At 33.4% G+C, this 25,987-nt stretch overlaps 3 protein-coding genes across 3 annotated transcripts; 1 reads left to right on the top strand and 2 right to left on the bottom strand.

Moving 5' to 3' along the window:
- Positions 17 to 6,258, bottom strand: LOC18585885 (nuclear pore complex protein NUP88). Its single transcript, XM_018129287.1, has 10 exons — positions 5,904 to 6,258; positions 5,293 to 5,444; positions 4,827 to 4,949; positions 4,193 to 4,337; positions 3,644 to 3,705; positions 2,958 to 3,174; positions 1,821 to 2,741; positions 1,102 to 1,351; positions 569 to 1,007; positions 17 to 304 (listed from the first exon to the last, which is right to left on the bottom strand). Exons 1-9 carry the CDS (start codon positions 6,198 to 6,200, stop codon positions 730 to 732), a joined length of 2,445 nt encoding a protein of 814 aa, XP_017984776.1. The 5' UTR covers positions 6,201 to 6,258; the 3' UTR covers positions 17 to 304; positions 569 to 729.
- Positions 7,620 to 10,308, bottom strand: LOC18585884. Its single transcript, XM_007008941.2, has 4 exons — positions 9,823 to 10,308; positions 9,466 to 9,737; positions 8,213 to 8,381; positions 7,620 to 7,961 (listed from the first exon to the last, which is right to left on the bottom strand). Exons 1-3 carry the CDS (start codon positions 10,100 to 10,102, stop codon positions 8,316 to 8,318), a joined length of 618 nt encoding a protein of 205 aa, XP_007009003.2. The 5' UTR covers positions 10,103 to 10,308; the 3' UTR covers positions 7,620 to 7,961; positions 8,213 to 8,315.
- On the top strand, positions 15,699 to 24,422 carry LOC18585883 (receptor-like protein kinase FERONIA). Its single transcript, XM_018129100.1, has 2 exons — positions 15,699 to 16,705; positions 23,975 to 24,422. The coding sequence occupies exons 1-2, from the start codon at positions 15,899 to 15,901 to the stop codon at positions 24,305 to 24,307; spliced, it is 1,140 nt and encodes a 379-aa protein (XP_017984589.1). The 5' UTR covers positions 15,699 to 15,898; the 3' UTR covers positions 24,308 to 24,422.

Below are 25,987 nucleotides of genomic sequence, written 5' to 3'. Positions count from 1 at the left end.
AGTTCTAGCCATAAAGTAAGTAAAGAGAGCACTCAATTTTCATCAACGGGCTGAAGCTACAAAAGGAAAAGACCCTGGAATTGTTTATCAAATATCATCAAACAATAAGTTTAATATATTCATTATACCTGTCTCCTGATTTGATTCTTAGTGGGCTGCCCCCTTTTTTCAAGTTTCTCGAGCCTTTCAATCTGTTCTACTTTCTTCCTTTCAGAGAAGAAAAGGAACCCACCTTTTTGCTTTATTTTTCTTGACAACAATGAACAAGGAAACAATTGTATGGACCTAAAAAGTTACTGGGAAGCTGCAAAATCACGTGCAAGGGATGTTAGCTATGTGTACACATTGTTTTCATAGAATCAATATACCGTGACAGTACCATAAAACAAAATTTTGATGATCTCAAGATAATATATGTTTATGTTCTAATCATCTGCTGCTACTGGTTCACTCTATTTCAAAGGAGAACAGGTCCTACTTGGATCCTTCAAATGCTTTCATACCTATCACTACCAGCTGTTACTCAATTGTGAATAAACGTATACCATCAGGTGTACTAAAATATTACCTTGACTAAGGAATGGTGGCAACTTCAGTCTTGGGGTTTATATTGGAACTTAACCAAACAAATAATCCTGCCTTGAGGAGGAAGAGAGCTCCGGGAGCAATTAAATGTATCCAACGCCACAGGCAAAAAGCTGACACAACTCCAGTTTGTTGACTACTCGTTCATGAGGAGATTGTTTTGTTTATGCTGCTTTCCTTGCCCTTTAATGCAGATTCAACGAGTTTAACCTTTTTTGAACTCTCGCTATTGACTAGTGAGAGTTTTGCAAGTGAAGATTTCAGTTGAGAGATTTGAGCATCCTGCATATGGTTCCTACCGGGCATTTTCCTTCGTTGATTTGCTAGGTTGTCCTTTGAAGATTGTGTATACCTTCTAAGCCTCCCTCTTAAAGTATTAATGGATGCTTGCAAAGCATCCAGTTCAACTCCAGTAAATTGATCTGCAAAATGACCAGACAAATTATCAAATGATGTGATGTGGTCATCAGCATGCTACAAATACAAATTTGTTATAATGTGCACAAAATTGATTACCAAGTTCAGACTTAAATTCTCGCTCTGCTCTAGACAATGGTTTCTTGTGTGCCCCAGGCAGGCTTCTCAGATGTTGCAAACGCTGCTCCAAAGAATTCTGTAGCCGGACTGCACAATCAATCCTCTCCTCCAGCATAGATTGTTTTGTTTCGACATTCAAAATCTTCTGTTGTGCCTCATTCAAACGAGCATGCTGGTCATCTATGATTCTCTTTAGCTGAGGGCCATGATGTTTCAGCTCAAAGTACACCTAGAGAAGTCAAGCAAAAATCTTCTTACAACTACATTAAAAGGAAATCATATACTCACAAGGGCATTTGAATGTGTAATTCTTCAGTTTTTGGAGACATCATCTTTTAACGGGCAAAGCCAGTCTTATTGTCAGAAGAAAAATGTTATACTGACAATAAACCTGCAAACATAAGCCTAAGAAGCTCATATTTAAAACTGCTATTAATCGTGGTGAGCTACGAATAACTATATCCTTTGCCAGCGTTGACTATGCTGAGCAGTCATATAAATTTCAGTCATTTTTAGGCCTTAAAGTTGACATATGCAGAAAAACTTTCAATTTGCAGTATAGGCAAAAGTCTTTCACATATTTCCAATAACATTTTCAACATTTAACCAGTGGGAAGAGAGAACTTATGAAAACAGAAAATGTGGGGAGCAAAAAGCAATGTCAGTAAATCTATGCCAATTAAATGATGCAATCTCACCTTATGTGCATATTCAACATAATTTTCATGGAAAAGCTTGAAGTACTGATGAAGAGCAGATCGACCTTCAATAGAATCTGCAGAAACAGAACGCAGATTAGGTGAGGCCTGAGGAGCCAGAACTGACTTAGGACCACCAAGGAGTTCTTTGCTTATGATATTTGGAGTATCTTTCTCTTTCTGCTCTTCCAAGCTAATGGGCTTCTCTTTATCAACTTGAATGGGAAGCAACAAATTCCAAGTTTTCATCTCTAGCACAACACATTCTTGAGTGGAAGTGACTACCACAACCCATGAGTATCCAAATGAATCTGACAGTGACACAAAGCCATATAGAGGAGAAGGTGAAGATGTTTCACCCTGGCATGTACACAGTACAGGATGCACAGAGGGAGTTTTGATACTCTCATCCTTCCCATTGATCTGAGATGTAAAAGGAAGAAAATGCAACACTATCGAATCTACCCCTCCCTCGTGAAGAGAATATATTCTTTCAGGCATAAGGGGATCAACATACATTGTGATAAGATAACTGCTTTCTATCTTCCTTGGCAAAGCCAAATCCACTATTGCCAGTCTCAACAAGGGAGGTAGATGCCCTAACCAAACACTGTTATCAAGTGGTTGATCAAGCTTCACAATAGAAAGCTCAGCAGGGTTTGGTTCACAGATCATAGCGATCCCAAGAACATGATCATGGGAATCAACACGAAGACGAGGTGCACTACCAGTAATCCAGACTGGCTGGATTTCATCAGCTAGGGCATCTATTTGCAATTGCCCACCACTCCAGGCAGTCACCAGAATTGAGTCTTTGCTGACTAGATTATAGAGAAAACTGACTGCACGGCCTTCACATTCTGCACCTCTAACTGCCAGAGCTTCATCCTCCCCATCACGACATACTTTACGTAACGGCCCCTGGAATGTTAGCCAATCAAAAGGTCTATTGGTGTTGCAAATATGTCATGACAAAGCCTTAAATATTCTCAGTAAAAGTTATCATGCTATGATACATAGAGACCCTAAATTGCTCGTTCCAAAAAGAGCATAAATTGCATATCCAAACAGAAAAAGAATCTCCAATTAAAACCAAATACATTCCTCACATAGGCTACAATACATTATTTCACATACCTGCAGAGCAAGTGATGCATCAAATAAAGCATGTGAACGAGCTTTTATGGTAGATGGATTTTCCCCATCTGTTCCTTGTTGAGCTAGCTCAGGAAAAGTTGCTTCTAACCAAGAGATTGCCAGATTAGAATTATTAACAGCCACAGAATTGGCTGACTTCAGTCCAAAAGTATGAGCATCACCATACATCTCCAATATTGACTCCCATTTATAAACACTGTTTAGAAATAAATCATCCAGTATATCAAAAAGAAATAAAACAGGAAACTAGTAGCAAATTAACATGTAACTCTCTAGGCAATGACATCATTATGATAATAGCAAGACACGAGAAGGAATGAGAGAAATTTCTAGGCCACACACAGTATAGGGTAGAAATAAGCTGCAGTCTTTACAACTTTCTTTTTTTCTTTTTTTTTTAGCATGAGGAAATGATGAAACCATAGCTCCATGACCTGTGGCATGTGGTTCACATGACAATACACAAAATTTATCCTCATAACCCTAATTTTCAAGTATCTTGATTTTCTTAAAAGCTAAGTGGAATACAGCAGAAGTGCTACATGTAACATCACTACCCACATAGTTCAAATAAAGTTATAAGCACAACATTTGTTGCGAATGTTGTTTAAATAAAAAAGAATAAGAAAAGGGAAAAACAGCAGAAAATTTAAAATCCTGAATACCTTCCAAATGGAACAACTGGGCAAAGGATGTAAACTGATCCATCGCTGAATAATACAAAGACCTGAAAATAACATAACAGGTAAATTAAAAAATTGCTGCAATATCAGAATAGTAATTAATTCCAAATGTAACAAGCTTAGCAATAAGAAAAAGATAGGAGTTGTATCATGATAACACCATAAGAAAGAAGAGGATAACTTAATGAAAGTTTAAATGAGATCGGATGTTAACAATTTCATTAAGTAGAGAAAAGCAAGACACACTGAGGCAACAGATTGCCACATTTAAACTGTGAAATAAGATTTGTAGGTTTGATAATGCACCAGCAGGGCAACATTATGGACAAATTCATCCATAGAGCAAAGAAATATCAATTGCATCCCACCAATCTCAAGAAATGTTAGCAACTGAACTCATAGGGAGGTATGAAAAGTCATTGACTGAAATTGTACAAATCAAGTACTAAGATTGAAATTGCATTACTCAAAAGAGAAACCCATGCAACAGCAATAAATATACTTCACATACTAAACATATATTGAACTTACACTAAACCTGTCCCATAGGTGGTCTCCCCCGAAAGAAAAGTCAACAGGACAGATTGATGCAGCATTCCTAGATCTACCAGGTTCAACAGGCTGCAGATAATACTCTTGTTCTGGTTGCATCACACCAGATGATAAATCAAAGAGCCTGCAGAAAAGTAAAAGCAAGAAGTTAAATGCATGCTTCAATCAAACACAATAGACCATTTATACAAATTTCTTTTTAACCGGATTACTTCCATCAAAATTGAATTGCAAGACTTAGAAGAGTGTGACCAGTGAAAGAATGCTGCAGGTGAAACAAGATATAAGACAAACTTGTATACTCTCCAAAAGAGAGACACAAATTAAAATGGAATCGAAATCTTGGGGAGCTTGAAAGAAATGTATCACATATAAAGAAACAGACATGGACATTGATAGCAGCATTTAAATGTTTTCATATTTAAATAAGCGTCAATTGTTTAAAATAAATTATCTGCTATTTCTTTACAAGTTTTATTGCAATTCTTAACCACTCTCTTTTCTAAACCAAGGTATAACCTCAGAGCAAGTAATATAATTATAACCCATCAATTAGCCTCCAGACTGTGATCACTTAATACAACCTGAATATTATGGGATGAATATTCTATACCTGAAAACTGAATCAGACGAGAGAATTCCAACATGGATGTCACTGTAGGGATGCCATGACACTTGTAGGATGCGAATTGCACTGCTTTCATTTGAATAAATTTGTGAACCGATTGAAACAGTCCTGCAGAACAAAATGTCAACTTTTAAGCAGATATGCTCAAGAAGATTGAGAAAAATAGCCACCACAAGCAGTGTGGAAACATTGGTATAAGCAAGAGCATCTATAAAGAAAGGGGAAAAAAAATAATCCAGACATCTTATGATAATAATGGTCCATTCTAAACCACAGATGAACTCACACCAGAAATGGAATTATTGCAATAACTGGTGTTGCAAACATCAACCTAGTAACACATCAAGCTACAGTCAACTCGTTCCTCACAAACACTACTACTAGAGAAACAAAATCCAGCATGCATAATAGAAAAAACAGGTGAATAGACCATCTTATTTCGCACAATTACCTGCAAATGATACTGTTGTCTTTAGAAGAAGTACGTCCATAAAGGTACATGACACATAAATCATCTGAACCAGCTAGGAGTAAAGCTGATCCATTCCTATTGATGGAGATTTTATTAACCACAAAATTCAGCTCCACATCTGCTTGCAGTACCTAGAAATTGCTTCAGTTACATCTTTTGCATTTAAACACCAAAATAATATATATAATTCACCATCCACATTGCATAAACGCAAGCGGCTGCTCATCCCAAGCTTTTAAAAGTAAGTCAAAGTTCTTATACTTCTCATGCTCAGCTCACATTTATCAAACCTAAGATTACTTTTTGATACGAAAGCAAACAATATTTTATGAAAATTAAGAATAAAAATGTAATCTTGGCTAATAAAATGCATGATTTTACTTTTATATAAATTAATTTTATTAGTTATTTATTCGAAATTCTAGCTCAATTCAAAATTTATAAACCTAAAAGTTCTAAGCAGTAAAAGCTTCTTCAAATTGATTCACTTTCTAAGTAATTAGACTAAAGTATACGAATTCAAAGATTTGAAACAAAATTATACAAAAAAGAAGACTAATTTGCTTCTTTTAAGTAAGATTTAAACTTACTTTAGAAGGAGAGGCGGCGACGATGGAGGTAGGCTCGGGCTCTCCCAAGCGAATGGAGATTCGATGGAGGCATTGCTTGTTGGAATCCCAATAATAGAGTCTCGAGGCTCCGTCCCAAGCTAAAAGGTTTTTAACAGCTCGAACTGACGCAGAAGCGGTTGCGGTTGCTCCGCTTCCGACGGCGGACGTGAACACCGGGTGATTTTGAAGCGGGACCCACTGGACTCCTTCTTTAGGTGTTAAGGACCTTCGAGAATCGTCCTGGTTCGATTCCGCTAACTCAAAGCTGAACCTCATTTCTCTCTTTCTCTCTTTCTCTGGGGAGAGTGGAAGCGCGTCGAGCTTCTTTTCTGCTATAACGCTGTTGAGGGAGGAGAAGGTGACGAAGGGTGAACTGAACGGCAGCGTTTAGATATTCTGAAGCAATCGATACGATGTCGTTTAATACACGAAGAATAAATCGCAAATAAATAAATAAATATTTTTTAAATTAAAATTTTATTATAATATTTATTTAAAAATATCTAAATGGTTAATATCTTTTATTCCAGAATATGAATATAAATAATTAATTTTTATAAAAATTTTATTATTTCTTACCTTTAATTAATTTTTTATTTTTGTTTATTAAAAGTTATTTAAGTTTTTCCCTTAACCTTACAGAAAAGTTAACCTGATTGTAGAATTTGCCCTCCTATAAAGGTAGCACCAAACATGCAAACCTTAAGAAAAATTTATAGTCCTTTAAAAGAAAAAAATTAAAATAAAATATATAATATAAAAAATATATAAATAAATAAAAATAAAATAAATATAATATTAAAAATATATTTAAGAGATTATATTATATAAAAATTAATAATAAAAAATATGAATATATTAAATTTATATTTTACTAAATAGATGTAATTTTATAAATTGATATTACATTCCTCACAAAATATTTATGAACCAAATATTGTAATATTATTTTTTTTATAATTTAATTATTATTTATTTATATATTAAACATTATAATATTATTTTTTTACAATTATATTGCTTATAATTACGTTGTATTGTCGAGTATCAAACACATTTCAATTTTGAAGAAAACAATGTGAAGGAAGATGAGTAACCTTAAACCCACTAAGGTTCATTATAGCTATATGTACAGATTTGCTGTTTGTTCATCTTATTGCCCTTGGCAGTCTAGTTGAAGTCTCTAGGAAAGCTCTGTGCAATCCTGAGAGCTTACTCTTCAACATGTTAAAAGAGGAAAGTGGCCATTGATAGAACTTGCTTGTACGTTTATTCCACCATGTTTGCATTCATCTTTTAACTTTTCCCACACTTATTGGTATTTGTTTACTGGCTGCTGAATCCAGTGTCCATATTCGTTTCCTGTTCTGACTTTTCCTCTATGTTTGCCTGCTGCAGCAGCCCGAGCCACCCAATGGTGGTCCTAAGCCAACTTGGAGCCTAAGCCTACTTAGGCCCATTCTAGTTATAGGTATAGATTAGCCGCCACCACTGTTAAATGAAAAGGATTTTATTAATTTTGAGTTGATCGTGAAGGTTTTTTTTTTGTAATTCATATCACATCACGTGATAAATTTATAATTTACAAATATAAGTGTTGATTCAATCTTTTATTATATGTTTTTTCCCCCTTAAACATGCATCCACTAGCTAACTATTGCTAACTTTGAATGGAGCAGTAAATACATTCTTGAATTGCAGGAACTGTCACCAATCTGACCTGCTAAAGATGCCATTCAATGTGGTGTATATTGAGTATATCTTCACACAAGATGGTCATGAAAGGCCTTTGGCCCATTTTTTTTATATATGTAAATACAATCTGTACACTCAAAATCATGAAAGAATGTTGGATCTATCCTCAAAACCAGAGCCTCTACTTACAGATACACGACCACCAGCTATAGTAATTTGTATATATGCAGGGAATTCATTCCCATCTATTTGTATATAGGGGTTTTAATTTTATACTGCTGCTGCCTAGCACCATGTTAACTTCTTTTGGTTTTCCAGGAACCTGATTTGTTTTCGATAAATCTGCAAGAGGGAGAAAAAAAAAAGAAAAAAAACCCATCATGAGAAGCGTGATTTGGTTATCTGATGTCGTTAAATATAATAAACAAATCAAATATCAAGCTGGTTGGTTTCTGGTTTTTGACATTTTTTAATGTTTGTTCATGGCCACCACATCATTACCCCAACTAACAGATGAGCACATGGACGATGATAAGAACTTGGGTTTGCAACAAGACAAAAATGAGACAACATGGGCAGTTAAGGCTGATTACCTGAAACCTGGCATGGAAGAATGTGATGAGCCAAAGGATGGGGGAAAAGGTAGATTGATTTCCTATGTGGAAAATCCTTTCCATTGTTGTAGTAGACTGGTATTTACTTCACTCTTTCTTCTTGGAGAATCTTCTGATACCTTGGGAACCCATTCTTGCAAGCAGAAATCTGCACACACGAGAAACATCATTCATCAATTATAATTCAATTTACACTTTAACTTTTTTCCCAAAGGATTTCATATGGATTAGGATTAGCAAACAGTTCCATGTGAATAGAATAAATAGCTGGAAAGGTAGGCAGAAATGAGGCACACCGCCTTGTCTTTAATGATGAGGAAGCAAGCACACGGCTCCTACTCGCAAATTAGGAGGATACCATGTGAAAGAAATAAGCAAAGATTGAAAAAATTTCACATATTCTGATGTAAAACATAGGAGGAATGTGGACACAGTTGCAAATGGCATATGCCATGTGATGGTCAAACATAGAATATATCTTAGTCCCCCCATACCATGGGCGGCGGTCCATCACAGATTCCATGTTCAAGATTCGACTGGATTTATTTTCTCTTGGAATTTGATCATGTCAATCTTTTAACCCTTTCCATCAAGGTGAATTTTAAAAACAATCATAGACATCAAAATTCAACCATTCTTACACACCCGTATTCGACACTCACTCCTAATTCCAGTAACATAGATTGAACAGATATCCGTATCCGACACTCGCCCCGAATTCTAGTAACATAGGTGCCAATAGGCAACTTAATCAGGGTAGCAGCCCTTTGGTTTCAAGGCACAGATAAAACAGAATTGCAGCAGTCAGCTTCAAAACTGCAAATATGTGCATCCAAAACCAGAAGTTGGTGTTTGTCATTAACCCAAGGTAACAAATTTTCTGTGAGGTCACTCTTAGTTTTTGGCCTTCCTCTACAAGATATCCTAGAATGGGCACTACCCAATTGGAAAAAAAAAAAATCAAAAGAGATAATTAAACAGTTGACCTTCAGAAGCACAAAATTCCAACTTTCTACAGTCTTGGTGCAAATTGGTGGCCAATTGAAGTTTCCTTGTTCTTTCATTATAAGCATCTTGGCTGGGACAATTAATAGTCCTGATTTCCCTATGCAAATCGTAATTAATTGTACCATTTAAGTTTAATTAATTGATGACTTTCCTTCTAATTTATCAGATTAATTTAATCTGCAAATCATTACACTTCTGAAAATAGAGAGAGAAGGGGAACTTACAGCTTCAATGTCAATTTTGTAGACAAGGAGTTTCCTTCTTTCTCTGCAACTGGTTCTGTATGCAACAATCATATGGGCAATTGCCAAGGCCAGTGAAGAGATGAACAGAGCAGTTTCCATGGCTGTCACATACCCTTCTCTATGAACACTCGAGCTGAACACAAATGAAGCCTTTAATGAAACAAAAATCAAAGATGAAACAGAACAAATCATTGTAATTCCCAGGTAAGGTCCCCTGGAAAGTCTTGGCCCATCACAAAAGCTATAAACACCTGCCAAAAACAAACAAAAAACCAATCAATACAAGCTATAAACAAACAATTACTACTTGGGTTTTGGTTCTTTATGTACACTTACAGATTATAACAGCTGATCTGATGATGGATATAAGAGGGATATCTATGAGAGAGTATCTGAAATCATAGTTGCTGAAATGGGAAGAGAGACTTTTGAATGATAAAGAAGAAGGCTCAGAAAGGGAAGCAGAAAGCAAAGCAGAAGGCAAGAGGGCATCAGCAATAACAAGGAAAACTGGTGCAGAAAACAGAAGAAAAGAAATCACCATGGTGATTAAGAAAAACAAAGTCTTAACACCTCTCCATAATCTCCTCGATTTCTCTTCCTTTGAAAACCCCATCTCTTCTTTTTCCCTCCTTCAGCCTTGGGTGGTATTTGGCTTGGAAAAGAACCAGAGTTTTAAGAGGAAGAAGCAGAGAAAACTATAGCTTAAAAGGAAATGGAAACGAAGGTTCAATGTTTTGACTGGACTTGTCCTGTGGGGAGGAAGTGATGACAAAGACCTCGGAGCTTTACACGCGGAAGCAACTGGTCAATTGGATTGGAAGAGTCTTGTTAACGGAAATACCTATATTTAAAGATCTTTTCCTTCTCTAAAGTACCATCTAACGACATCATTTTCCATTTTTCAACGTTGTTAAAATGTTTTTAGTACCCAATTTTTGTCTAAGAGAGGAGGTTCATTCCAATACAAATTGTGGCATAACAAGTGCAAAATATGGAGTGAGATAATGATTTTGATAAGTATTGCTTTTAAGAAATCCTTAGGCTCATCTACATTTAATTGCATTTCGGTTTTGTGTAAATTTCATTAAATTCGAATTTAATTATCTATACATATCACGAAAGTAAATTTTTTGTATCTAATTTAATTCTCGTTTTTTAAATTTAAAGCTTTCAAAATGAAGATTTTGAACTCTATGAGTACTTAATGTTTCTTTAAGGTTATATTATTTACAATTAAATTTGGGGTTAGTTGATTTCTTGTAAATTTTATTAAATTCGAGTCTAATTATATATAAGTTTCACCTATATTATGAAAGTATATTTTTGTAATTTAATTTTATTCTCAAAATTTTTGAACTCTATGAGTCAAAATATACTTAACAAAGTAAATTAATTCGACATAGGGAGTAAATGCATGATAAAAAAAACATTTCAAGCTTTAATTTTAATGTTTCTTATAATTTTGAACTCTTTTTTTTTGGTAAAATCGATTTAGAGAGTCAAATTTCCTCAAATAATATTCATTGTTAGGATTAGACAATCACGATAAGCACGTTTAATTTTATAAAAAAATACATTATATATATATATATATACACATACTTTAAATTGGTTTGCCTAAACACAAATTGAAGAATAAAGAAATTTTGGGTTCTTTTAACTAAAGATCTTGGTAACTGTCTGCATGGATTATTTTATCATATATACATATAGATAATGATTTATTAAATGAGTAAATTATTCTTTTTTTGCTTAGGACAAAAGGGATAAATTAAGAGGTTTAGCTAACTTATTTTCAGTTACTAAAATATTTATTTTTATCACCAATTAGGCGGGTATGGAGGAACCGACCCTTTACAATCATGTGATCACATGCAAAATTTTGTCCTTGAGAATCTCTATATTTTTTTTTTCTAAAAAAAAAAAATCATGATTTGAATTTTGGAAGCCACTATATATACGAGTCTAAACTATAATTTATAATAAATTATATACGGGTCAGTTTAAATTTGATTTACTATCAGTGTATGAATTTTATACATTGTTGATGAACAAAACATTTGTACAGTGACATTTCATAATTAAATGATAGTGTAAGATTTTATATATTGACCATGCATGAAATATGAACTCGCTACATAAAGGTATCACTATAAGTTATTGTAATTATGTATTGTTAATTATGTTCAATGATTTGTGATCAACGGCAACGAATTTTCTTAACAGGTATTTTTCTTTTAAAAAATAATTTAACAATTTAAAATATCTAAAATGAAATTAATTTTTAAAATTTTTTTAAATATTTTCCTCGTCTTATTATGCAAATTTGTATGAGACTGTGTTTGGTACAAGGGAAGAAAAAACTCTAATCTACTATAATTAATTATATCTATATTTTGCTATCAATAACAACTCCAAAGAAAAAAAAATTGTTCTTCCTATACATGTTTTCCTTCTAGAAGTAGTCCAAAATTGCAACCAGTTAAGTCTATGTTAGGGGAGAGAGCAGCCATTGATGTATACATTTGATACAACACCTTTTTCAGGTAGGACTTTGCCTATAAGTTTTGACGTGGGCAAGTTTGAATTTTTCAGCCTATTGGAGCTCATATTTTTGACTATATAAAGCTTTTTAAACATTTTGTTTGAAATTTTATTATATATAATACAATTCTTAAGCTAACCTTCAAAGTGAACTTACAAAATCATTTTTAATTCTTTTTTTATTTCAACAATTTCTAACTTTCTAACCGTACCAACTTATTTATTCATGAATTTAGTGTCTACAAATATTTTATTAAAAAATATAACCGTAATTACATTTCATTGAAAAACGAATACATTAAAATATATATGTAAAACGAATATTACAACTCTAATTTAAGATTTTTACTCAATTCTTCGTCGACCCGTAATCATAAATGACACTAATCTATGTATTTCATCTATGAATATAACACTTTTTACCAACAATAATTAAAGGTATGGGAAAATTTAGTTCATAGCTTTCATCTTCTTCCTTGATTATTGTTTGGAAAATTGGATAGGATAGTTGGATAAGACAATGCAAACGTGTATCCCATTTTTCTTTTTCCATTTGGTGGGTGGATTGGCCATCAATGGATGTCAGTGTGCAACGCTTTTATTAATTATTCTTCCCAATTTTTTGCCATATCTACTCCTTTCGCCCTATTTAAAGATGCTCTAACTTGTACTATATGGTAAAGATTCAATACTTTTTTAATTTCTTTCTACACAAAGACAAAAGAGCCAAGAAAAACCCAATTCTCTCTAGGCATCTACTTTTCTCTCTAGCCAAAGAAAAAAACTAAAAATTAACCTTTTTGAGTAGGTGGAGACACCTCTGCTTTACATCAACACTTCACTATATTGTTATAATTTTTCTATAAAATGGGTGTATGCTAATTTTTCAAATTCCAAATCGGTTTTTTTTTTTAATGTTACAAATACAAAGATAAATTTACGTGATTTTATTTTTTAATAAAAGTAAAACACTATGAATGAAATTCAAACTTTGACATAAGTCTTAAAAGAAAGATCAATGGAGAACACCTTTCCCATGTGAAATCCCATGTATAAACAGAATAAAAAACCATCTGTTTCTTATTGTAATTTATATATTTAATTTGACCATGGAAATGTATACTGAAATTAGGGAATTCCCATTCTTTTTCTTAGTTGGAGAAGCCAAGCAGCCATTTTTGTTTTTAATATAATTTGGTCAAAATCCAAATGGAAGGGGTTGATTATATTTTATTTTTCTAGAGAGATATCTTCCTTATTGGACAAGTAGTCAAGCGAATTGCATAGGAAAGCCGCCCTTGGCCGGGCTAACAGTCAAATTTGCACCAAAACTCCTGGTTTCTAGATTGAAGGAGCAGGACAAACACAAGGTCCATGTGGCCTACACAAGAATCATCTCTCTGTCTCTAGGGATAATTAAAAGAAATTAAGAAAAAGTTGTTAATCGAGATTAAGGTTAAATTTATCACTATATTATAAGATGTAAATTGCAAATTTCTCTCAATTTCGATATCTTTTGTCTAGAAATTAATAAAATTGGAAGTATAAATTATAAAATTGAATGAAATTGAAATGTACGAAGGAAATTGAACATTGATTGAGAATGTATCGACAAATTCGGCTTTAGCCCCAGATTAATTTTGTTAATCACATTTTACATGATATTAAACCAATTAAATTAATCATGATCTGGTTGACTCAATAGTTATGACAAGCATATATGCAAGTTTGAGTTTGGTGAAAATCTATTGGAGTATGCTTTTGAGGGGAATATCCCATTAGTTGCAAAATGAAAAGAGAGGATAATGGTGTAGTTAAAGAATTATTTGATTACAATTGGGTTGACTATGAATATTGGTTAGAATTAGGTTTGTTCATAGTGTTTTAGTGTAGTGTTTCCCCCCTTAATTACTCTCTTTTCCAAGCCAAAACTTTCTTAATATGCCTAATGTTCTATTAATTTTATATTTATTTTCTCTAATATTTTTTTGTCATTTTTAATAGGATAGTTTGAAATTTCATCCCAAGGGTTATGATAATTTTGGTGAGAAAGAAAAGCAACAAGGAAAAATTAATCATCCAATGATTAATTTACAATATATGAAAAAAATTAAATTAATATTAATTACATCAGAAAATTTCCTCCAAAAAGTGTACAAGTAAAAAAGGACAAAGAGATATCTTGAGAGAGAGTGTGAAAGGGAAACTTCCTCCAAATAGTATATATTGATCACCCCTAACTTGAATTTGGTGTCAAAACTCTTTCAAAACAGGTAAATTCTTGTCCTTGTTACTTAATCCATAAGTTGAAAAACCTAAATACTAGTAGCACAAAAATTTAAAAAATCATACCAATGAAAATTAATTGTGTAAAAAAAAAGAAGAAAGAAAATCCCATTTTGCATTGATGAAAATACGTCGTAGATGTAAGAAATTACGTGACAAAACATTTGAAGTGAAATCAATTAAGATAAATTTAATTGAAATTCAATTAAAACACATCTTAATCAATCTATATTTTTTAATTTATTTTGTGGGTCTATGCTAAGTAATGAAGTGAAGCATTCTTCAAGCTTGCTCTAGAAAATACTACTATACTACAAAAAGAAAATTGTGGCCAGTGTTTTGCCTTGTGAATGAAGTCTGAGAAGAGGCTAAGGAATGGATTGAGATGGAAGATGCCCACGACTTACACACGGAGAGAATAGGGTCTTTTTTTCTTATAGAACATGATGGATTTTGTTTTGATATATTTTATTGCTTTCTAGAAAGCAAGTGGGAATTTGCATGAAATTGCCCCCATTGTTTCCTTGTTTGTATTTGCAACTTTTGCAAGGCTTACCACACACACCTTTTTAGCTTGAAAATTGACTACAAGATTTATGTCACCTATGAAGTCATCCAAGATATAAATATTGATAGAATAATCTAGATTATTCTTTCTTGTTAGTATATAATAATCTAGATTATGTCGACTTATTCATAAATTTCAAAAGTTAGGATATTTTTAATAATATAATGTATATTTATTATATCGATTTGATAGGACAATAAAATGCTGAATTTATGATCTTTTGAAAATAAATAAACTTGTAAATTAAAGTTTAAAAAAGAAATATAATAATCAACTTGAACCAAAAATCTTTATCTCACTTGTAGTTTATAAATCTTACTCTTTTTACTTATATCTTATCTATGTTTTTGATTGAATGGTTTCTTCTTCCTGGTTCCGACCACCTAATCAGATAATTTCCCCCCAAAAAGCGCTGACTTAGATGCAAACGAGAAAGTAATAATGAAAATTAATTAATTTGGGGCTCTTGGCCTTTTCTTGCTTCTTGGTCAAGTGTAAGGCCTGGATTGTCTTTACATAAAGAATCAAGGTTCCACTTACCTTGCCCATGGGAAGATTAGGGCCATTGGAATATGATGTGTTTGTTTTTGACATAAATACTTTCTTGAAAAGCAAGTGAAGGATTTTATGACAGGTTTGCACATTTTGGATTTGGGGTGTGGCAAAAAGATGGGAACACTAGTATATTTAACAGTTGTGCAAAATTGGAGACAATTGGTTGTGTCACCAGTAGGGGCTTATGAGTCACGCAAGATGTGACCTTCTTTTAATTCAAGAGAAGTTTCTCACTTTGAAATTGACGAAGGTATTAGGGTCATTCCATGTCTTCCACTATGGGGTTTTTGACATTTTACGTTTAGAGTTTTCTTGCCGGTGATGATCATAAAGGCAAGGCCTTTAACTATGGTTAAAGGACAAAGAAAAGTCAAGAAAGATTTCTCCTTGATGAGATGACACCACAAATATCAATCCAGATCTGACTTGCTCCTTTCTCCTTCACTATTTTCCCCCATGGGAAATCCTTCACATTTTCTTCCAAGTTGCTTCAAAGTCTTTACGAAAACAGCAGGCAATAGAAAATCTGAAATAAGTAAGGGAAATGAAAAACACGCCAGGATACAATATCCTGCAGCACTTCCTGAGGAAATTTACCGTCAATTTTCTCTAACCGAGATCGAAGCTGCTACCAACAATTTTCATCCAAAATCTCTTATCCCTGAAGCTTATTTTGGAAACTTGTTCAAAGGGATTCTTAATGATGGAAACTTGGTTGCTGTCAAACGCTTCAATCCAGATTCAGTACGAGATGCATTCATTGAGTTCCAAACCGAAGTGAAGTTGCTCTGCCAGCTGTGCCACCAACATCTCGTGTCTCTGATAGGGTTCTGCAATGATAAGGACGAGTTGATCCTTGTATATGAACTCATGAAAAATGGGACACTCCGTCGTCATCTCTACGGTGCTGGTTATGATCCACTTCCATGGAAGCAGAGGCTAAAGATATGTATTGGTGCAGCTCGTGGATTACATTACCTTCACACTGGAGCAAAGCATGCGGTAATTCACCGTCACGTCACTAGCAACAGTATTCTTTTGGATGACAAATGGGTTGGTAAGCTTTCTGATTTTGAGTTGTCCAAGATGCGTCCACAACCTTCTTATTATAGCACGTCAAAAGCTTTGAAAAAAATGGAGTCAAGAGTGATGGGTACTTACGGTTATGCGGATCCAGAGTATATAAGGGATGGTGGAGTTTCAGAAAAATGTGATGTGTACTCATTTGGAGTTGTTTTATTTGAAGTTTTGTGTGCTAGGAAGGTGGTTGATCCAACATTAAACCAGTCTGAAATACATCTACCTGATTGGGTCCGTCAGTGTATAGGCAAAGGAACCATGTATGATATAATCGACCCACATCTGAAGAGGAAGATAGCTCCAGAGTGTTTCAAAATATTCGTGGATATCGCTTATTGCTGTATCAGTGAGAAGGGAGATACACGGCCTGAGATGGGTGAAGTGGAGCTCATGTTAGAGCTTGCATTGGAGATGCAAGAAAAAATAGATTCCCAAATGAGGGATGTTGATCCTCATAATGAATGTATGTATAGAGAAGTATCATTTTCTATACCTGTTTCTGATCACAGTTTGTGATATTCATACCAGTTTAAAATTGTAACGAAATAGTTTTTTTTTTTAATCTTTACGTTTTTAAATAGTATTGTAAATTAGTGGCAATTGTAAATTTGGCTTCACCAAACACGTGCTGCCAAAATCCAAAACCGAGTCAGGCTGTTAAAAATCCAACTCCGGAATAATCAAGCAATGTTTTACATGTAGACCATCAAATTTATTAATACTACTTTAATTTAGATTACACAATAAAAAATAATTTTGAAAATTCGTTATTCACAATATCATATTTATTTAATTCAAAATAAAAATTACATTAACAATTTTTCTAATAATACTTATTAAGTACTCGATTTTTGTATTTTTATAAATGTAGAACACTATGAATAAAATTCATGTTTTGACGTGAGTCTTAAGAAAGATCAATGGTGAATATTACTATGTGAAATTTCATGTTTAAACAGAATCATACCATATTTTTTTATGTGTAAATTATATATTTAATTGGACCATGAAAATGTATACGTTTTTTTATTTTGTAAAAAGTGGTTGTTATTTATTCGAACCAAAGCAAGCATGCCCAACCAAAGTCTTAGACTATGATGTCAAAGACTTTATTGACATAAAACTCAAGCATAAGTGGTAAAGTTCCTGTACAATTACAAAAGGCTTAACCTGCTCCCAGGAAAGACGGGCGGCTGGAGAACAGAGAAAGGCCTAAGAGCCTAAGTATGGAAATGTATACTTAAATTAGGGTCATTCCATGTCTTCTACGATGGGGGTTTTTTGACATTTTAAGTTTAGATTTCTTGACGGTGATGATCTTGAAGCCAAAGTCTTTAACTATGGTTTAAGTACGTGAATGACAAAAGCAAAGTCAAGCAAGACTTCTCCTTGATGAGATAACACCACAAATATCAATCCAGATCCGGACTTGCTCATTTCTCCTTCACTTCTTCCCCCCATGGGAAACCCTTCACATTTTCTTCCAAGGTGCTTCAAAGTCTTTACCAAAACAGCAGGCAATGGAACAGTAAGTAAGGGAAATGAAAAGCATGCTAGGAAAAGATATCCAGCAGCTCTTCCTGAGGAAATCCGTCAGCGTCAATTTTCTCTAACCGAGATCAAAGCTGCTACCAGCAATTTTCATCCAAAATCTCTTATTGCTCAAGGTTTTTTTGGAAGCGTGTTCAAAGGGATTGTTGATGATGGAAACTTTATTGCTGTGAAACGCTTCTTTCCAGATTCAGTAGGAGATGCACTCAGTGAGTTCCGAACCGAAGTGCAATTGCTCTGCCAGCTGCGCCACCAACATCTCGTGTCTCTTATGGGGTTCTGCAATGATAAGGATGAGTTGATCCTTGTATACGAACTCATGAAAAACAGGTCACTCCGTGATCATCTCTATGGTTCTAATTATGATCCACTGCCATGGAAGCAGAGGCTAGAGATATGTATTGGTGCAGCTCGTGGATTACATTACCTTCATACCGGAGCAAAGCATGCCGTAATTCACCGTGACGTCAATAGCAGCAATATTCTTTTGGATGACAAATGGGTTAGTAAGCTTTCTAGTTTCACGTTCTCCAAGATGCGTCCACAACCTTCATACTCTAACACGTCAAAAGTTTTGAAAAAAATTAATTCACCATTGGCGGGTACTAAGGGTTATGTGGATCCTGAGTGTCTCAAAGGTTATGGAGTTTCAGAAAAAAGTGATGTGTACTCATTTGGAGTTGTTTTATTTGAAGTTTTGTGTGGTAGAAAGGTGGTTGATCCAATATTGGATGAGAATGAACAATATCTACTTGGTTGGGTCTGTCAGTGTATAGACAAAGGAACCATTTATAATATAATCGACCCACATCTGAAGAGGAAGATAGCTCCAGAGTGTTTGAAAATATTCGTGGATATCGCTTATTCCTGTATCAGTGAGAACGGAGATACACGGCCTGAGATGGGTGAAGTAGAGCTAATGTTAGAGCTTGCATTGGAGATGCAAGAGAAAGCAGATTCCCAAATGAGGGATGTTGATCCTCATAGTGAATGTATGCATAGAGAAGTACCATTTGCTATATCTGTTTCTGACCACAGTTTGTGATATTGATACCAGTTTAAAATTGTAACAACATGGTTTTTTTTTTTATCTTTACATTTTTAAACAATATTGTCAATTAGTGGTCCTGTACCTGAATCTACACATTTTCTAAAATCGAGAGATTTGTAAATTAAAGTTAAAGGATTTTAATACAAAGTTTTTTAGTTGTGAAAGTTTTGGAGAAAATGGACAACCAAGTTTGTGTCCCCAAGAGGGGCCATGTAAGATGTGACCTTTCAATTCAAGGCAAGTTTTGCTTTCCTTTCCTTTCCTTTTCATTTTCCATTTAATTAATTCTCCTTTGGGTTTAATAATCTAGTTCGAAAGGTAACAGTTTACTTGTTCTCATTCTCATAAGCCTTAAATTTTTTTTAATTTTTTTATATGTTGATAATTTTTCTCAATAATAAATATAACTATCTCTAATTTAAAATGTCCATGTTAAGTCTTCTTTCTCAAATCTTAATATATTATTTATATGGTTTTTTTTGTCTTTTTATGGGTATTTTAGTATTTTAGGCTGTTTGTTTATGTGGGTATGACACTATGGCTGGTATTTCAGACCAAACTCTTTGAAATTATAAATAAACAAACAAAGCATTAGTCAACTAGATTAACAGTGTAAAGAAAAAGGGAGGTGGAACATTTTAAGAGGGCAAGCAATATTTGATGAAGGTTAGCCCCTATTGGTCTTTAAATTAGGCCATATAATTGATGCTTAGCTAAGTTAATTCAAGTTTTTCCAATAAATTAATCCATAATTAATTCAATGTAATAAAAAAAATCGACCAATTTGAGGCAAGAAGGACTTGGGTTCACCAAACACGTGCAGCAAAAATCCAACTCCTGAATAATCAAGCAATGTTTTACATGTAGACCATCTAATTTATTAATACTACTTTAATTTAGATTACACAATAAAAGATAATTTTGGAAATTTGTTATTCAAAATATCATATTTATTTAATTCAATATAAAAATTACATTAACAACTTTTCTAATAATACTTATTAAGTACTCGATTTTTGTATTTTTATAAATGTAAAACACTATGAATAAAATTCATGTTTTGACATGAGTCTTAAGAAAGATCAATGGTGAACATTACCATGTGAAATTTCATGTTTAAACAGAATCATACCATATTTTTTTATGTGTAAATTATATATTTAATTGGACCATGAAAATGTATACGTTTTTTTATTTTTTAAAAAGTGGTTGTTATTTATTTGAACCAAAGCAAGTATGCCCAACCAAAGTCTTAGACTATGATGTCAAAGACTTTATTGACATAAAACTCAAGCATAGGTGGTAAAGTTCCTGAACAATTACAAAAAGCTTACAATTACAAAAAGCTTAACGTGCTCGCAGGGATTGGCCTTAGGAGGAACAAGAATACCCAGCAAGCGCTTGAGGGTGTGGCAATCTTTGGCAAGATGGCCTTTTTGTTGCAGTATTGGAAAAAGAAGTTTCGTTTAGAACTGTTGTTGTTATTTGTGTAGCCACCGCTTTGCTTAGAATTTCCATTTGAGTGATGATCTGTATATTGGTTGAATCGAAATTGTGAATGTTGATCATTGGACCGATTGTTGTATTGAGAATGAGAGGACTTGTTGCGATTATACTGAGCAGCATTTGCAGTGAAACCATTTGCATGTTTGGCCACTTCTTGTGCAAGAAAAGACTCATATTCAATGAGTTTATCATGAAGTTCCTCAAGACTTATTGGTGTGTCGCGAGCTCGAACAGCAGCAGCTATATCTTTGTATTCAGATCCCACTCCATTTGGAACATGGAGAATCAAGTTAGTGTTGGGAACAACGGATCCAGCAAGGGCTAGCTCATCGGCTATTGAGCGAATTTTTCCAATATATTCTGAGACCGTCATGGTTCCTTTAGTGATGTTGGCTAACTGATCCGTGAGGCCCATGATGCGAGAGGTTGAGGCACTTGCTAGTGCAGTAGAGAGACGATCCCAAACGTCTTTGGATGTTTTAGCAGAACTAATCATTGGAATGATGAGCTCAGTGAGAGAGGTCATGATTCCTATTTTAAGGAGTTGATCTTGACGGTACCAAAGAAGGTGGTTGGGACTATTTTACCATCAATAGTCTTTTCCTTGAGAGGACATGGATTTGTCCCATCTACAAAACTGATAAGATTATATCCGAGAAGTAAGACATCGAATTGGGATTTCCAAGAGGGGTAGTTGGTATGTGAAAGTTTTACTGGTAGTAATGAGGCATTGATAGTTATCAAGCTGTCTAAGAGTGAAGAGTTTGATGCTGGGACATGGTTTGTGAGGTTGGAGCTGGCTTCTGACATGGTTTTTTTGTTTTGAAAAAAAAAAGAAAAAGGTCAATGGATAGGATCGAACAAGACTCGTTGGAGCTAGAGAGGCTTTGATACCATATAAAGATTGAGTAAAGAATTGTTGAATCGGTTGTACATTTCAAAGGTGTGTGTAAACACCTCTAAAATATATATAATAATAAAATAAAAAATAAAAATAATAAAATAATTAAAAACACAAGAAAAAGAGAGGTATGGCTGGGCGTATGCCCAGCCATCCCTTCCCCAACCACCATGAGTAATGGGGCTCTGGCTACCAACTCTTTGGTGCCAGAACCCCATTACTGGGTTGTCCAAATTTTTTGGACAACCCCATTTTTTAAAGAAAAGGAGAGAGCAAAGCAAAGGGCACCCGATTCATCTCCTGCAAAAAAAAAAAGCCATAAAAAAAACTGAAACAAAAAAAAACACAACAATTAACCCCCAAAAAAAAGCAAAAAAAAAAAAAGAAGAAGACGAAGAGAGAGAGAGAGGTGAGAGGTCGGCATAGGAAAGGAAAGAGAGGCGCCGGTGGTGGGAGTGTTACGGTTGGGAGAGAGAGGAAGAAGGAGAAAGAAAAAAAAAAGAAAAGCTTAAGGAGAAGATAGAGAGAGTGGCGGCAAGAGAGAGAAAGTGAGAGAGGAAAGTGAAGAGAGAGAAAAGAAAAAGAAGCTTTATACCTAGGTATAAAAGACCAAAACGACGTTGTTTTGAAGCATTTTTTGAAGCCAAAAACGGTGCACATTGAAGAGGATTAAGTGGGCTGTTGCAACAAGCTTGATTTCTTCCTTGGGCTAAGGCATTCTTGGACTATTCAAGCCCAAACCAAAAAACAAGTGCAGCAGGCCCTTTGGGCCCAGACCGAATTGGAGGAGACCTTTGAAGCCCAGTGGAGCTTGAACCCATTTGGAGCAGTGGGTTAGCTACAACCCAATAGGTATTGGACTTAATCATTAAATAATGGTTTGGGCTTGAGTTATTGAAAGTGATTATTTAATTTCTTGTTTGAGTGTTATAATAGTTTTATTATTTTTGGTGTTGTTTGAAATTTATGCATATGAAAAATAAAACATATAAAAGCTAAAAATGAAAATCTTTAATACAATAGATAGTAGATGTAGTAAATTAATAGATATGCATGTATAAATATATATATATATATATATATATAACAAAAAATAGGAGAATGAACAAGGCAAAAAAAATTATTAATTAATTAAATGGAAGATTAGAAAGTACTTAGTTTTTTAAATATGTATAAAATAATTAATAAATAATAGAAATGGGTCTAAAAAAATAAAAAGAAAAAAAATGAGAATAAATTATAATTAGTTGTAAAGGCAAGAGAAAATAAAATGTTCTAGGTATTTATAAATATATAGAATGTACAATATAATATTAAATTACAAGTTTTAAAAAAATCAAGTGGTTAATTTGAGTTAATACAATAATAGAATTCTGCTTAAAAAAGGGGCAAAGAGTTGCCTCTTTCGGGTGGATGTTTTTCGGATGCGAAGTTCAAGACGAATTTTCACCGAAGCGTCGGGATAAATCCGAACTCTAAACTCTAATACCTGTTAAGTCAAATAATCATTGTTAAAAAATGACATATATATTAAAAAATAATAGATTTACATAATATTGTATTTGAACTTATATTAGTTAATTAGTTTAAATAAATATTACTAAATAAAGTTAATTTAATCGTTAAAGAAAATAAATTAATTAATTATTTGATAAGCTATATAATCAAGTAAAATATTAATGAAAAAAACGTTAATTAAAGGATATGGATTTAAGTAGAAAGCAAAAAAAATATAAAAATAAATAAATAATCCATGAAAAAAAATAGATAATAATAAACATATAAACAAAATGATAAATTATTAAATATATAGTTGAGTGAATTATGAACCACCTAATTCAATAAACGCGTGCATGTAGACATCAGCATTTTATCCTGTCATAGCACGCCATATTTATCTTGCAAATGGTGCGAGAATTCCGATGATGGGATTTCCCCGAAGAGCTTGTAGAGACGAGTTCTTCCGGGGATATCTCTAGGTGAGGAGAATTTCGAGACTTCACCAAAACGTTGGGATGGTCTTCGAATAATTTTTCAATAAAAGATTACCGACCCCATTTTTAAAATAAATGAGTCATGACATCATTTTACGCTTGCATCACATGCATACGTAAAACCAAATAAAAGACTCAGGCAGTCAATTTAATAAAAATTTAGTTAATAAGTAGGGATTAAATCAAAAGTAAGCTATAATAGGATAACTTAAGATTAAATGGTACCGTTCATGAAACGGGCGCCACGGAGGTGCTAACCCTTTTCCGTGCGTAATCGCGCTCCCGAACCTATCTCTAAAAAGACGTGGATCCGTTCTCGTTTTTTCGACGGACCTAAAATTAATTTAGGACTTCGTCGATTAGAATCGGGTTAATAGGTGATCAATCACACCTAGATAAAAAAAGATTGGTGGCGACTATTAAACCATTTAATTTTGTGTGCTAGAGAGGTGGTTGATCCAACATTGGACGAGTATGAACTACGTCTACCTGATTGGGTCCGTCACTGTATAGGCAAAGGAACCATTTATAATATAATTGACCCACATCTAAAAGGGAGGATAGCTCCAGAGTGTTTCAAAATATTCGTGGATATCGCTTATTGTTGTATCAGTGAGAAGGGAGATACACGGCCTGAGATGGGTGAAGTGGAGCTAATGTTAGAGCTTGCATTGGAGATGCAAGAGAAAGCAGATTCCCAAATGAGGGATGTTGATCCTCACAGTGAATGTATGCATAGAGAAGTACCATTTGCTATATCTGTTTCTGACCACAGTTTGTGATATTGATACTAGTTTTAAATTGTAACAACATAGTTTTTTTTTTTTTATCTTTACATTTCTAAACAATATTGTCAATTAGTGGTCCTGTACCTTAATCTACACATTTTCTAAAATCGAGAGATTTGTAAATTAAAGTTAAAAGGATTTTAATACAAAGTTTTTTAGTTGTGAAAGTTATGGAGAAAATGGACAACCAATTTTGTGTCCCCGAGAGGGGCCATGTAAGATGTGACCTTTTAATTCAAGACAAGTTTTGCTTTCCTTCCCTTTCCTTTTCATTTTTCTTTTAATTAATTCTCCTTTGGGTTTAATAATCTACTTGGAAAGGTAACAGTTTACTTATTTTCATTCTCATAAGCCTTAATTTTTTTTTTATTTTTTTATATGTTGATAATTTTTCTCAATAATAAATATAACTATCTCTAATTTAAAATGTCCATGTTAAGTCTTCTTTCTCAAATCTTAATATATTATTTATATGGTTTTTTTTTGTCTTTTTATGGGTATTTTAGTATTTTAGGCTGTTTGTTTATGTGGGTATGACACTATTTCAGACCAAACTCTTTGAAATTATAAATAAACAAACAAAGCATTAGTCAACTAGATTAGTAGTGTAAAGAAAAAGGGAGGTGGAACATATTATTGATGCTTAGCTAAGTTAATTCAAGTTTTTCCAATAAATTAATCCATAATTAATTCAATATAATAAAAAAAAATCAACCAATTTGAGGCAAGAAGGACTTGGGTTCACCAAACACGTGCTACCAAAATCCAACTCCTGAAAAATCAAGCAATATTTTAAATGTAGACCATCTAATTTATTAATACTACTTTAGATTACACAATAAAAAATAATTTTGGAAATTCGTTATTCACAATATCATATTTATTTAATTCAATATAAAAATTACATTAACAACTTTTCTAATAAGACTTATTAACTACTCAATCTTTGTATTTTTATAAATGTAGAACTCTATGAATAAAATTCATGTTTTGACATGAGTCTTAAGAAAGATCAATGGTGAATATTACCATGTGAAATTTCATGTTTAAACAGAATCATACCATATTTTTTATAAAATCTGATCCTATAAACACATGTTATGACATACATGCACTGAGTAGCATGTTATTATGCTAGGAAAGCACCTAAGAATAGACGAAACCCAGTATCGTACCTAATGGTACACTTGAGTTGATTTAACCTCGAACTAGTTCAAATAGGAATTGTAGGATGAAATTTAATATTTTATAGTCAAGGAATGACTAAAAACGATTGTTCAGAGTTCGAGGGTTCATTAGGAGTAAAATTGAAAATTTTGATGTTCAGGGGCAAAAATCGTCATTTTGCCACCTAAGATAATAATTTGATCGTGGAGTGAAATTTTTGACCAAGATTAACTTTTTGGAGTATAATTTAATGATAGGAAGTGAAAATTTTCAATTTCGACAATTTTCGGAACATAGGGGTAAAACGGTAATTTTGTCATTTCGAGGTAAAAACCGTAATTTTCACCACCCAAAACTTGTCAAAATCATAGGATTTATTTATTTTTGGTATGAACAATTAGGGTATGTTAAGTGGTGAAAAATTGAAGTTTAAAAGACGAAATTTTAAAAATGGGTCAATGAAAAAGTGACACATGACACTTTTTAATGATTTAATATTATTTTAAT

The sequence above is a fragment of the Theobroma cacao genome, chromosome 10 (assembly GCF_000208745.1).
Source record: "Theobroma cacao cultivar B97-61/B2 chromosome 10, Criollo_cocoa_genome_V2, whole genome shotgun sequence".
In the NCBI taxonomy this organism is placed as follows: Eukaryota; Viridiplantae; Streptophyta; class Magnoliopsida; order Malvales; family Malvaceae; genus Theobroma; species Theobroma cacao.
This window is presented reverse-complemented; position numbering and strand designations above follow the sequence as displayed.